At 42.3% G+C, this 13,729-nt stretch overlaps 1 protein-coding gene across 1 annotated transcript; it reads left to right on the top strand.

Annotated features, from left to right (window-relative positions):
* The first annotated feature begins 79 nt into the window (after positions 1 to 79).
* Positions 80 to 12,826, top strand: PM20D1 (peptidase M20 domain containing 1). Its single transcript, XM_055727940.1, has 13 exons — positions 80 to 323; positions 1,700 to 1,786; positions 2,383 to 2,615; positions 4,035 to 4,121; positions 4,917 to 5,050; positions 5,481 to 5,600; positions 6,367 to 6,442; positions 6,676 to 6,737; positions 7,003 to 7,081; positions 8,187 to 8,258; positions 9,073 to 9,241; positions 9,955 to 10,054; positions 10,870 to 12,826. The coding sequence occupies exons 1-13, from the start codon at positions 119 to 121 to the stop codon at positions 10,997 to 10,999; spliced, it is 1,554 nt and encodes a 517-aa protein (XP_055583915.1). The 5' UTR covers positions 80 to 118; the 3' UTR covers positions 11,000 to 12,826.
* Positions 12,827 to 13,729: the final 903 nt, after the last annotated feature.

Below are 13,729 nucleotides of genomic sequence, written 5' to 3'. Positions count from 1 at the left end.
GGGGCGGGTCCGCGCCGCCCATTGGCCACCCCCTCGGGCGGGTGCGTGACGATTGGCGCTCGACCACGCCCGTCGCCTCAGCGGGGCGGGCGGCGGCGGCGGCCCAAGTCCGCAGGGGATGGCTGGCGGGAGCGGGCGGCGGCGGGCAGCGGCGTGGGCCGCGGGCCTGGGGCTGTGCGCCGGGCTGCTGGCGCTGGTGGCCGCCGTGCTGCTCCGCGCCTACGCCCTGCGAGCCCCGGCCATCCCGCGGCTGTGGGCCAGGCGCGGCGGCACCGCCGCCTTCAGTGCCGGTGAGAAGCAGGAGCTCAAGGAGGCGCTGCGAGGTGAGGGGGCCCGGCGGCCGCCCTGGCTGGTCGCACCCTCCCGGCCCGCCGGACCTCCTCGGGGGCCCGCAGCCTGTGTGCCCCCCTCCATCCCCGGGGCGAGGGTTGTTGCCGGCCCCGTTAGCCCAGCGTCGCGGGTGGGGCGGCCCGGGCCGGCCCGGGGCTGTGGCGGCCTCCGCAGGGAGGGGAGCCGGCAGCAGGGCCCGGCCGTGGGCCGCGTGGGAGCGGGCGGTGGGGAGGACGGAGGCTCCTCAGGTGCTTTCCCCTTGGAGGAAACCGGTTGTTGGTTCTCCTGAAGCCAACTTTCATCCCATGTTGACTTTTCTTAAATGTTTCCCTCATACACGCATAACGCACCAGGCGCCCCGTGACTCTGTTTGTCAGACATCCGTTTGTCCGCTGGATAAATCATTGTTGGGTTGGCTTTTTCTTCTTTTCTTTCTTTCTGGCTGAAACCCTGCACACTGCTGTCGGCAACAAGTGATGGTGTGTTTGTGCTCTGACTCATTCTTCGGCTTAAGGCTTTGAGGGTATTAGATATGAGGGTTGGCAGTTTGCAGGAAACCACAATCTGGCTTGGAGCAGTGATAGTCCTGGACCGTTGCAGTAGGGGTTGGGTTCTGTAAATCTCCTGTGTTGCTGGTTTGTAAGATTTATTGCCTTGCAAATTCTGTTGACATCCTTTTCAAATGGGAAAATGCATGGATACAAGAGAAGCTTACTTTTGTGTTTCTTCTTGAATAACACAACTTCTAAAAGAATCTGTAACCTCACTTGACGGATGCCCAGGAAAGGCAGCTGTGATCTGGACTAAGTTATACCCATGTTTTCCATGACAGTGACTTGATGTTGGAGAGCAGCCTTGTCTCACCCTGTTTAAATGACAGAGCAAAAGGACTGACAAAAGACCTGTCTGTTTATATAGCTTAATAGGTTGGAGCAGTATTAAAGAAGGTATTCTAACAATCTTGCCGTCACAACCTGACTTACTGTTGACAAAGAATCTTGAACTGCCAGCAAAGCTGGAATAGTTTATAACTATGAGGTATAAGGTCGCCCTAGCAAAATGCAGCTGCTTCTGGACAGTAGCATTTCTAACAATATCATTCAACACTTCAGGATGAAAAAACAGAGTTGCAGTATCTAGAGAAATACCTTGGCCGAAATCAGAAGGAATACTGATGTGCTGCATGCACACACAGCTGAAGTAAATCATTTTTTTTTGATAGTGACGGCTCTTACTATCCAGTGAAGTAATCTTTAAAAGCTGGAAAATATTCAGGAATGTAAATATTACTTGCCCTTTTGAAATGCAATTCAAGTATTATTTGACTGATTTTCATGTTGAATGATTTCTGTTTTGTATTTCATTGAAGGTGCTATTAAAATCCCAACTGTTTCCGTATCTCCAGAGGACTTGAATAAAACCGCCATGGCAGAATTTGGGAACTACATTCAGGAAGGTACTAAACTTTCCTTCTTGGCAATCTCTGCTGCCCAGTTGTATTTTCATAAACAAGTTGAAGAGAGTATATTTCGTTCTTGAATACAGTGGAACATATTTTAATTTTGTTTTTCCTCAGGAAAGGACTGGCAAAAATGGTGTACATAAGTCACCTCTGCAGCAGTGTACTTTGGTGTAGCAATGGCCAAAACTAGAACAGAGAAGTTTCAAATATCTTTTTGCAATGGTGATTTTTGGTCCTTGAGATGGTTAAATGACCTTGCCATTAAAAAGAAAGGACATCTACCCCTGCTTCGGCCTACTTTTTTGGCAGTCCCATCATTGCCACCTGCAAAGCAGCCGCAGCATTGGTGAACAACAGTTCCTGGTTTTGTGTAGGAAAGTTGTAAATGCAAAGTGAGGTGGATTGATAGAAGTGTAAGAATGAAGCTGCACATCTGCTTCCTGAAGGAAATTTGTTGTGGTCAGTCTTACTTACAGTGCTCCCTTTGAGGCTAAATAGATGAGTACTCTTATGGAGTATATAATGATGAAATTAGACATTATTGCTAATTTTTCTTTTTCATATGTTTTTAATTTTTTTTTTCTTAACAGTCTTCCCGGCTGTATTTTCTTCAAAGTTCATTCAGCATGAAATTGTTGGGAAATACAGCCATCTCTTTACTGTTCAGGGTTCTAACCCTGAATTGATGCCCTATATGCTGCTTGCACACATGGATGTTGTGCCTGCTCCCCCAGAAGGCTGGGATTTTCCTCCTTTCTCAGCTGCAGAGCATGAAGGTTTCATCTATGGACGAGGAACGCTGGATAACAAAAACTCGGCCATAGTACGTCATCTTGGTAATACCATTTCAGAGAGATACAAAGCCTGAGAAAGGCAGATTGGAGGAATCTACTCTCTTGAAATTTACTGTATTGTCTCTCTTGCTCCTCTTTAAATGCAGGATGTTAGTGAATAAATTCCTACGCCCTGCAGTTTTCTCCCAATTTTCCCTAAAGATTAAGTGAAGTGGTCTTTTATTACTGAAGAAAGCAGAGTTAAAGCTCTTAAGACACAGAAAAACACATTCAGAGATGCAGGTGTATTTGGGTAAATGCCATATTTAGATTTTACGTCAAATGCTGTGTTTGAAGTCAGGGATAGACCTTTTTCCCAGGTGTCATACAGGCATTCAAAGCCAATCTTGGCCCTTTAAAAAAGGCTTGAGTTTTGAAATAAACAATGTTTATTTAACATTATATTCAAATAACTTTGTATCTTTTATCTAGCCTGTGTCAGAACAAAGAGCTGTTATTCCTCCCAAATGTACTTAGTACAAAGTACAAAAAAGATTGATCTGTGAAGGATTTCTCATTTGGGAAAAGGCTGATAGAAAAATTAATAAGGAAAATAATCCTTTGTGACTTGCAAAGATTACTTCCACGTCAGCCCTGTATTTAAATTTAAACAGATGTTTAGCAAACCGGTGTCATAGATACTGTGGCTGCTTTTTGTGGTATAGGCCATGATCCTAGAAAGTTTCTTCAAGTTGTTGTTTAATCATAAGTTTCAAAGCCTTGCAACTTAAAACTTCATTTTGGTGCTTCCTTCCATTGTGAACTGCACAAGTAACAAATGAACAATGAAAATCAGCAATTTCAGTGAATGTGGCAAAAATGGGTGCTGACAAGGTAAACGCAATATGATTTCTTCTAATGTGAAAAATTAACTAGCTTAAATTGGAAAAACAGGTGAGATGGAAGTAATACAGCAAATGATAGATTGCATTTCTCATTCTTCAGATTTTCTTGTTCTTCTGTTTCTGTCGTCTTAGCACTTTTGGTACAAAATGCATTGCTCATTGAAATAAATGGATTTGGTACTCAAGTCCGAGCCAAACTGGGTGTAGAATAGGCAGTTTAAAGGAACAGTGAATTCCTTGGATAATTACAACTGTGACGCTTCCTGTGCAGTTTGTCACTGACTTCATCAGTAGCCAGAACAAGCCTACACTGTGTTTTGTGTATGTACACTGACACTGTTAGCACACTAAGTCTTAAGCATTATTGATCAAAAATATTGCAGTGTGTTTTCCAGAGAATATGAATGTCATCTGTAGGAGCTGTAGAAACAAAAGCCTAACTGTGATTGGGATGAAGTCTCCTTAAGGGCTGTGGATGCATATTTCTTTTATGTTACATTGCATTCTTTTGCATTTATTCCCCTTGCTAATGCACAAGAATACAGTCTGCTTTCTTTTCTGCAGGGTATTCTGCAAGCCTTAGAGTTTTTGCTGAGAAGAAATTACAGACCCCACAGATCTTTCTATGTTGGTATTGGACATGATGAAGAGGTATTTTCTTTCATTTCATTGAAATAGAGAGTTGTTTGCATTGTTCATGTATGCAATAAGGCTTAATTTTTAAACATTGTTGAGCTACAAAGTCTTTCCTGTTTTTCTTGGTTATGCGGGTAGATACTGTCAGGCACGTGGTCATAGTTATATATTGATTGTTTGGCTTTAAGTGACATAGACAAAGGGTTTGGTGTGATGAGCAAAGAGAAAAGAACACAGCAGAGTGTTCAAATTCTTTTCTGCATGGAAGGTGCAGCAGCAGTCACATTTTGGAGTATATATAGTACATTAAAAGCTGGCGTAAGATTCACATGCTTGTTACAAATGATCAGGAAGAGCTAACAAAAATATTTCACTCTGTTGTGGGTATGCCCACTAGTAGACGGAACAGACAGACAGATGAGGTGGTTTTGTTTATTCATTTTCAAAATATAAAGACAAAGAACTGTTAATAGTCAATACCTCTTTAAAATGACTAATCTGTGGAGCTTATAGCTCTGAGATACCATTGTGTCCAAGAGCTAGCAGGATTCATAGCAACCTTCAGTGACTCGTGAAGGAGAGATTTCCTCAGTGTGGATATAAATTCATCTGCTACTAGGCCGTTAACAATCTCCAATGAATTTTTCTAGGAAGAATCTGTTATTGATGGGTTGCAATACGGCTGTTCACTGGGGGATTTCTTGCACTCTGCATTGTAGCACTGGTCACTGTCAACAGCGAGATGTTTTCCAGTATTCTTCCCAATGGTATGGCTTAATCTGATCAGTTCCTCTGACTGGATTCTCGCAGGTGTTTGGTCGGAAGGGAGCAATGAAGATTGCAGCTCTGTTGGAAGCTAGAGGAGTGAAACTTTCCTTCTTGCTAGATGAGGGAAGCGCAATACTGGATGGCATCATTGCGGGAGTGGAGAAGCCAGTAGCTGTGTAAGAGAAAATACAGTTGACCACAATGAAAGTGATCCATTTCAATAATTAATTTGTGGGAAATGACCTTCAATAGAATATGCTTTCAAGGCATGTGGCAGTGTTGGTGTTGCTGAAACTACAGCAGTGGCACAAAATACAAGCAAAGGACCTTCAGCATTTGCTTGCTGTTCATCACAGCTCTGCTGACAAAAGCAGAATGTTCCACTTAGCCAGTGCAAGCATCTTAATTTTATGCTGTAGAGTCTGCTCACTGGAAAAGGAGCCAAAACATCAGTCCTCCAAATATCTAAAGATCTTGTTAAGGATTTGTTGTTGCTGTTGCTTTGGTGTTTTTTATGATACTCAAAATATGCAGAGTATTTCTTTTTACCTATAGTCTGTGCTTTTGGAGTTGCATTAATCGTTTACTTCTTTTATCTTTGACCAGAATTGCTATCACAGAGAAGGGTTCGTTAACACTGAACTTCACGGTGGAAAAAGAGCCAGGACATTCATCCTTTCCTCCTAAGGAGACGAGTATTGGCATTCTCGCAGCAGCAATGTCCAGGTGAGGGCTGTCAAAAGACAGTCAAGCAGACTCCTAAGTCACTGGTATGTGACTTTCTCTTTTAATATTTGTATTTAGAGTATTTTGCAGATTCTTGTTAAATATTTGAACTTGAAGTTTGTAGCTCACTTTGAAGGGCAGAAATGCAATTGCCAGCAAAGGGATAATTGCCAAGTGTCTGGAGTATCTTTTCGCTTCAACTGTCCCTGGTGTCTTGGTTTTAAAGAATCGACTGACAGTTGCTGCATCATGGTGTCTACTGTAATTTGCTCTGTAGCACCAGAGATTGCTTTGTTTGGGTTGCAGAATTTCTCTGGAATTTATTCTTGCACATACCTGCTACCTCTAGCTGGTAATTATCCAAGCCAATAAACATGGTGTAGAGTCAGAATGTGACTGTGTAAATCATCTCTTTACATGCCTATGTAGATAGCAAATTGGCTAATAAATACGTATTTTGGGAAAACTTGATAGGTCCAGATACGATAGAATTTGATGTGATATTTTTCTAGATTTCCATGTACTCTTTTATAAGAGTCAGGCTTTTGAATTTCTTCAGCTGTTCTTCAAAGGAAGTCTTTGCATGCGACTGGAATGCTCAGAAATCTGTCGTGGAGCTGTGCTCACAGATTTACTTACCAGGAGAGGAAAGTGTGATTGTGTCTCAAATACATGGACACGTTTCAGAAATTAAATTCCTGTCAACCTTCTGGAGCATTAATAGTCAGATACGTTAAATTTCAAATGTTGATTTGCTTTGCCGTAGGCTGGAGCAGAATCCCTTGCGCAATCTGTTTGGCCATGGGCCAGAACTCATGACTATGGAGTACCTTGCATCAGAGGTGAGGAAAGAACTGTGATTTCATTCTCAGATTTTCATATTAATAAGTGAAGAGTAATCTAGCATATGAATTTAGAGCATAGTTACATAGTTCCTGGAAAGGAGAAGACTTAAGCTGGCCTTTCTCCCGGATAATTGTTTCTGCTGGAATCGTTTCAGCCATAGCCAAGTGACTACACTGTCTTCTTGAAATCTAGAAACTTTCTGATTTGGGGTTTTATTTCTTCCACTTAGTTCAGGTTTCCTCTCAATCTCGTCATGAGCAATTTATGGCTGTTTTCACCTATTGTTAGCAGGTAAGAAAATATATCCTTGATAAACATTCCCAGCCTCTCACCATTAAAAGATAAGACCACTAACCATTTCTAGTCCTCCCAGGAAATCAGTTATACCATTTCATAGTTTACACAATGTTAGTGCTTTACTGTTAATAATCACTTTGTTAATTGAATAGGCCATCATTCAACTTATTGCCTATGTAATTGTGGTGCTTGTGTTTTATCGTTTTATCGATACTAAACTTTGAAATGTTCTTTGGTTTGATTGTTTCTTTTTTGTAAGAGTACTTGCCTGGAAGCCTTCCACCAATGCCTTGATTCGAACTACTACGGCAGTCACGATGTTTAATGCAGGAATCAAGGTAGCTTCATTTTGATTTTTCTCCATGTATTGTGATGAGACAATTAGGATGTTTGGTTTCCACCTATTTATATCCAGTTATAAGATCAGTACAGGTCTTGGTCTTAGGCCCTGTGTGGTGTCACTGGAACACCAGTTTCATTTTTACTTCAGATGTAGCTTGGATTTAGCTACAGTTGAAAATGTCTTCCTTTTGGAAGTATCTGATGTCTGTCACAAAAAGATCTCAGTGTTTATATTTCAGGGTGGACAAGAAAGAGTGTTTGTAATCATGTAAAGTATCCATGATGGTATTTGAAACAGTCACAGTTGTGAACACTTCCCTAGCCCAGATGGGGTCTTGTGTTTGTGAGCCCGGGCCTGGCGTTTACCTTCATTTGAGTAGGGTTAATGTGCACCTTGGACTGAGAGATAACGGGTTCTGGCTGATACAACCAGATCTTGCCCTGATAAGGAGGTGTAGCTATCCAAAAATACTCTAGCCCTGGAAAATAAACAGGCTTTTTGGTGTGTCCCTGAAAAAAAATCTGTTACTGAAAAGCATCACTGGACAAGAGAACAAGATGCAGTGGCTGAACAGTGACACTGAGTGGCCAGGAGAGAAGTGACACCCTGATTTCTTGGGTTTCTTTTCTGAAGATTGTATCTTTTTTGTTTAACAAAATTATAAATACCCATTGTGTCGAAAAGGAGAGTTATGTGTCTTCAGTAACATAATTTAAGCGACTTACATGTCTCATACTTGGGGAAAAGCAATATGAAATGAGGTAAAAATGTTGCTTACAAAACCCAACATAAACCTTCAGAATTTGTCAATATAGTTTCTGAAGGGAGAGGGTTTACTTGAAGAGGAAAACTTATCTATAAAACAGCTAACTTCATTTTTGTTGACTTGGTGAACATTTCTTTGTGTAGTTACCTGCATTATAGGTGAGATTTACTGTATTTTAACACAGAGCACAGAAAGAGATAGTACGCTTAACATAAGTGGAAACGGTGAAGCATTAGTCTGAGGCCTGGAGCTGTCTGAGCAGTTTGAGTTTGCAGTTGGCGTTTTAATCTGTTTTTAACTTCATTTTAAGTTTTGGTCCTTCTTTTTTTTCTAGATAAATGTCATCCCATCCTTTGCAAAAGCAACTGTGAACTTCCGGATCCACTCTGCAGAAAAGGCTGCTGAGGTACTCGCTGTACCCCCCAGTGCGGAGCTGTTCTCCATCACTTTCGGAGCAGAGTAGCACTTGGCCATTTACGGCAGCAGATCTGTCCGAGAATACTTTCTTTATGTCTCCCTATATCCATATGGGCAGTAGAAGAGGAAGATTTGGGAATTACTCTTTTATGGACACGGTCAGAAATGCAGATTATCTAATGTGTTTTCTCCTCCTTTGAGATGGATTGTAAAGTGCGTTGTTTACTATGGCTTCTGAATGGGGAGCACAGCAAGAGGTAGACCAAACCTGCAGTTACATCAAGCAGATTTCAGAAGCTTCTTTGTGCCCAAAAGCATGTGGATCGTATGTGCTTATGGAAGTTTCAAGTTTGTGACATGGGAGAATATGGGAATCTTGCATACTTCAGTAGGTGTGACATGCCTGTCCAGCCAAGGACAGCTGTGAAACATTGTTAGGAAATAGTATTGTCCCTTCCCAAGGTTTTCTGAAAGTTTACAGCTGTGGAAGCTTTTTCTGTATTAGTTACTGGGACAACAAAGTAGCAGCAGGTTGACCACTTGCTTTTCCAGAGCGAAGCAGTTCAGGAATACCTTGAGACAGTAATGTGCATCTGATTGCGCTGGGGTTAAAAAAAATTAGCCATCCACTGAGTAAGAGGAAGAGAGACTGCCACACAATTTCAGTCATGACTATGCATCTGTATTTGCAGCCACAATTGGCCATTCATGGACAAATGTTTTATGGAAAGTGGAACACGCTGACATCTTGAAGGGGTGTGCTCTCATTTCTTTTGCCTGTTTAATCTCTGTTTTATCCATAGGTGCTAGAGACAGTTAGAAACACTGTTGCTGATGACAGAGTGAAGATTGATGTAGTGGAGGCCTTTGACCCACTCCCCATCAGCCCTTGGGATGACCAGACGTTTGGAGTCCATATTTTTCAAAGAACCATTCTGGATACTTTCCCAGATGTTAACAGCGTAGTCCCAGGTAACAGCAAGCACATGATGATTATTGTTTCCTCTCCAGCTTCCGCCTTGTTTTTCTCTCCCCCATCCCCCAGTATTGACTTGCTTCCATATTCTGTGTACTTCCCCACCCCAGCTGTTAACTACTGGAAACAGCTGTTTTTTCCTCTTTTTATTCCCTTCCCTTTTTATGTTTTAAAAGGTTTAATGTTGTTTTTTAGTAGTGGAAGTAAAAAAGCAAACAGGAAACTGATGGAAACAATGAGCCTTGCATTTGACTCTCTGCACATACAAAGAAACCTCTTCGAGGAAGAAAGGAATTGTGAGGGAGAGTAGGAGGTCTTCTTGCTTTAGCTCTTCTTTTGTTGTTTTTGTAGCTGGCAAAGCCATTCCTTCTTTCCTGTATTGTTTCATATGATCCCAGCCCCTTCCCTTTCTCGCAGCTCCTTCCTAGTTCTGCAGAGTTTGTTGGACTGCAGTTTGAAGCTTAAACTTCTGTGGAGGCTGAGTATCATGGCTATTCTTGGAATGATTGAATTATATGTTCAGCTCCTCCTGTTCATGAAGAAGAAAATGTTCTTCCAGCATGTACCGAGAAACGGTTTCCAGTGATTTTGCTTTTGCTGTACCTAGGGGTTAGATAGAACTGTTACCAGATGCCTTTCCTTTCTTCTGGGAAAAGTGTGGGTCATTAAATTGCTGCTCTCATGCAAAGTAAACAGGTTTGTTTTGCAGGCACGTGTATTGGAAACACAGACAGCAGGCATTTCACTAACGTCACCAGCGCCATTTATCGATTTAACCCGCTGCTCTTGAAACCAGATGATCTTCCCAGGTACTGTATTCTGTCTGCATGTGGGCAGCTGTTTGGGGTGGGGACTGGTGAAAGAAAAGATCGATACGCGTTAGGCAGAAGAAGGAAACCCAACCTTGTATACCTTGGCGTGGTGGTGGTGGTGCCTCACATTCTGTTTGGCCGCCCATTTCCTGCAGATTTGGGTGCTGCGCAAATAGGGGATGGTAATTACCCTGGGAGAGTGTTAGCCCTTATTCTTCTTTACTTCAAATGCAGGCAAGACCTCAGTTAGGTGGCGGGTTCAGTAGTACAGCAGTGCTGTGAAGCTGACTGGATCCTTTATGTAGCGCAGCAGTATGGAAGGTGGTGTTCTGGTAGTTGCCCTTGCTTAAGAGATTTATCCCTATGTTTGGACACATGCCACTCTGAGCTTACTTGTCCTTAAAGCTGAAAGTTAGGTTTCCTGGCATCAAGTGATGACAAAGAACATCATCATGCAAGGGATTGTTTATTTATTTAGCATGTACTAGATTGGATTTATTGAGCTGCAGATGATACAGGAGTAGAGCGTTCTTGCAGCTGTACAGGAGGGTGACATAAATGGCCAGAGAGCTGGAATACCGTTTCTACTTTTCCACATACACCATGGACTTAGTTGTGCTCTGAGCCCTAGAATGAGAAAATTCGGTTGGCCTGAAGAACAGACATTGCAGTTACAGTGCAGTATTTGGTGTATATTGCTGTATTTTTATGTTGTCTATTGCTTTATGAAGTAAACAGGCAAGTAGGGTGCTGGGTATGTGCGGATGGGTCACAAACACACACTGGAATGTGAAACGTTCTTTTTCTTCCAGGATCCATGGGTTGAATGAGCGAATCTCCGTTGAGAATTATGAGAAACAGGTCGAGTTCCTCTTTCAGCTGATAAAGAACTGTGATATTGACAAGGTTCCGGAGCCTCACGCAAACTCCCATGAGCTGTGAGAAACGTACCCGAGAAGAGCAGCTACTAAGGTGGACTCTGGGGTCTGGGTTGTAAGAGGCAGTTGTGTGTTGCGTATTGAGCTACACCTGGAATTTGCTATTTGTATTTTGTGGTTTACTAACAGATGGAAAAACTGTGGGTTGCTATGTTAGGCAAATGTACAGTTTGCTGGGAAGTGATAAGAACCTGGAGAAAACACGACAAATAACCCTGATTTCTGTTCATCCCTCGTGCAACATGCAGCCATTAAGCTGATGGTATTAATTTTTTTCAGCGTTTTCTGTAAATCTCTGAAATTGATAGTCACTTAAAAATCTAAGCTATAATCAGCAGTCACTCACCTATCAGTAAGAGAGGTGAATCTTCCTATGAGCGCTTTTGACAAACTCATTTTATACGGTTCATTGATTTTTCACAAATGATGTGTCTGTCAAAAGCTCACGTGAAAGGTTTGTGACATGGTGTAGGCTTCGTGTCACTAGGAGGGTTGCCCTGAGATTATTGCACTGCTGCTTGGTGTGGCCTTCTTCCCCAGGTAGTGCTCTCAACCAGCATCAACGGTGCTCTCAACCGCTGTCAGTGTTAACTTACTACTGCCAAGTTCTGTGTGCAAGCGTGGGAGATTTCTGACTCTCTTTCAAAATACTGAGCTCCAGAAGTCCTAGCTGTGTTGCTTTAACTGATGTTGCCCTGATCTCAGATGTGCTGAAAACTTCTCTTCCTGCCTTGTCAGTGCCTATTTATTTTTTTTTTCTCTCTTACCCTGGGCCATATCAAAGAGTATGTTTGCAGCTGGGTGTCAGAATAAGGAATTGCAGCATTAAATAAGAAAGTAAATTGTTGTGTCTGTTCACACATACTCTCCTTTCACTTGGATCAGTTTCTGTAGTGTATGTATCTCTCTTCCTCATCTGAGAACTTGATTGTGAAAGATCGGTAAGCCCTTCAGTTTCTTCCAGTTCAGTGAGAGCAGAGAGTCTTTGTTCCTTCACTGCCTATGCAAGCAGTTTTCACTTCACTGCAGCACTTCTGTTGACTCGGCTCTTTGGGAATCCTAGTGTCGACAGGCCATTGATGTTGACTCTATTTCATCTTGTGCTTTTTGCACTAGCATGCCTATCTTTGTTAGCACTAAAAGAGTTAAGCATTTTGGCCTTTATAGTCTCTTTAGTTGGGATTACCATTATTAATTAAACAAAGAACTAAGAACCAGTTGTTAGCCAAAGTAAGAACTGGGTGAAAGTTAAGTTGCTTTGTTACACTGATATGCAGGCTCTGCGCTGCAGGTACTAGTGCAGCTCCTCCGGTTGCACTGTTCCAGAGATGTGTGTCTCTTCCAGAACTTGAATTATACACTGGAATGGGTAGTTGTTCTACTCTAAATTCATATTGTAAAATGTACGGGAATGTACAGGAAATACCTTGAAACATATCCTGAAAAACAGCGATGGAACTGTGATTCCTATTCTTTCCGTTCACCATTCTCTTATTTATTTGCAGTCTGATCTTATCAGTATGGCCAATGGGCTAAAACTGTATCCATCTACTAAATAATTGAAACCAGATCAGTATGTTCATCTAATAAAACAAGGAATGCAAATTCTTTTCTGATTATTATTTAGTCTTTTTATGTAACTGTATAATTGCAGTGAAGTCATTTCCACACCTGATTCGACACTAGAGCAAGTCATAAAGTTTCCATCAAAACACATCCACATATTTTCCAGTCTGCTTTAATATTTGCACCCTCCCTGGTGCTCCCCTTTCTATACAAAATTCGCTAACTCTGTTTGTGCATTATTGGGTAGTAAATAGCTTGCATCTTTTACGGTTTGTTGCGTTTTGTCTTTGTGCCCTAATGTCATTAATTTGTTTAGCCACATGTCTATGGCTCTTTTGTGAAGGTGTCATTCCTCTTGCAAACTCTGTTGCAGACACAGCAAAAGTGATGTGTCAGGGTACAGCACAGAATAAAGTACATCCCTGGGTGTGGGAGGTGGAGCAAAGGTTTTGGTTTGGTGTTTGGGTTTTTTTTCCTCTGGCCAGTCTCTATAAAGATGACTGAATTTAAAGTCTTCACTTATGACTATGGCAGTGGGAGTTCAATATCATTTCACATCTTCATTAATGACCTTCGTGATAGGACAGTGCATCCGCAGTAAGTCTGCAGGTGATGCAAAACTGGGAGGAACGGTTGACTCACTTGATGGTTGTGCTGCCATTCAGAGGGACCTCAACAGGCTGGAGAAATGGGAAAACAGGACTCTCGTGAAGTTTGGCGAAGGGAAATGCAGTGTCCTGCACCTGGGGAGGAATAACCCTGCGCTGGGGACTGGGCTGTCTGGAAAGCAGCTTTGCAGAGAAGGACACGGGGTTCCTGGTGGACAGGTTGAACATAAGCCAGTAATGTGCCCTGGAGGCAAAGAAGGGCAACAGCATCCTGGGTGTAAAAATTAGACGATGTCCTGAGGTCTCTTCCAATCTCAACCGTGCTGTGATTCTGTTGTAGGGCACAGGTTATGAAAATCCAAACTCGGGCCCTGTTGTTGTGCACTGAGGGGGTGGTGGGATGCAAGGAGGGATTTGTTGCCAGTTGTAATACCAAATGGGTCCTAAAGACATAAATTATTCTTCCTGTTTTATCTCCTGTCCCTGACCAAAAATCAGTCATCTCAGTGTTTTGATGAGGATCATTTCTTCAAAGGACATTCATCTGAAGATTTTCATTT

This window comes from Falco cherrug, chromosome 16 (assembly GCF_023634085.1).
Source record: "Falco cherrug isolate bFalChe1 chromosome 16, bFalChe1.pri, whole genome shotgun sequence".
NCBI lineage: Eukaryota > Metazoa > Chordata > Aves > Falconiformes > Falconidae > Falco > Falco cherrug.
This window is presented reverse-complemented; position numbering and strand designations above follow the sequence as displayed.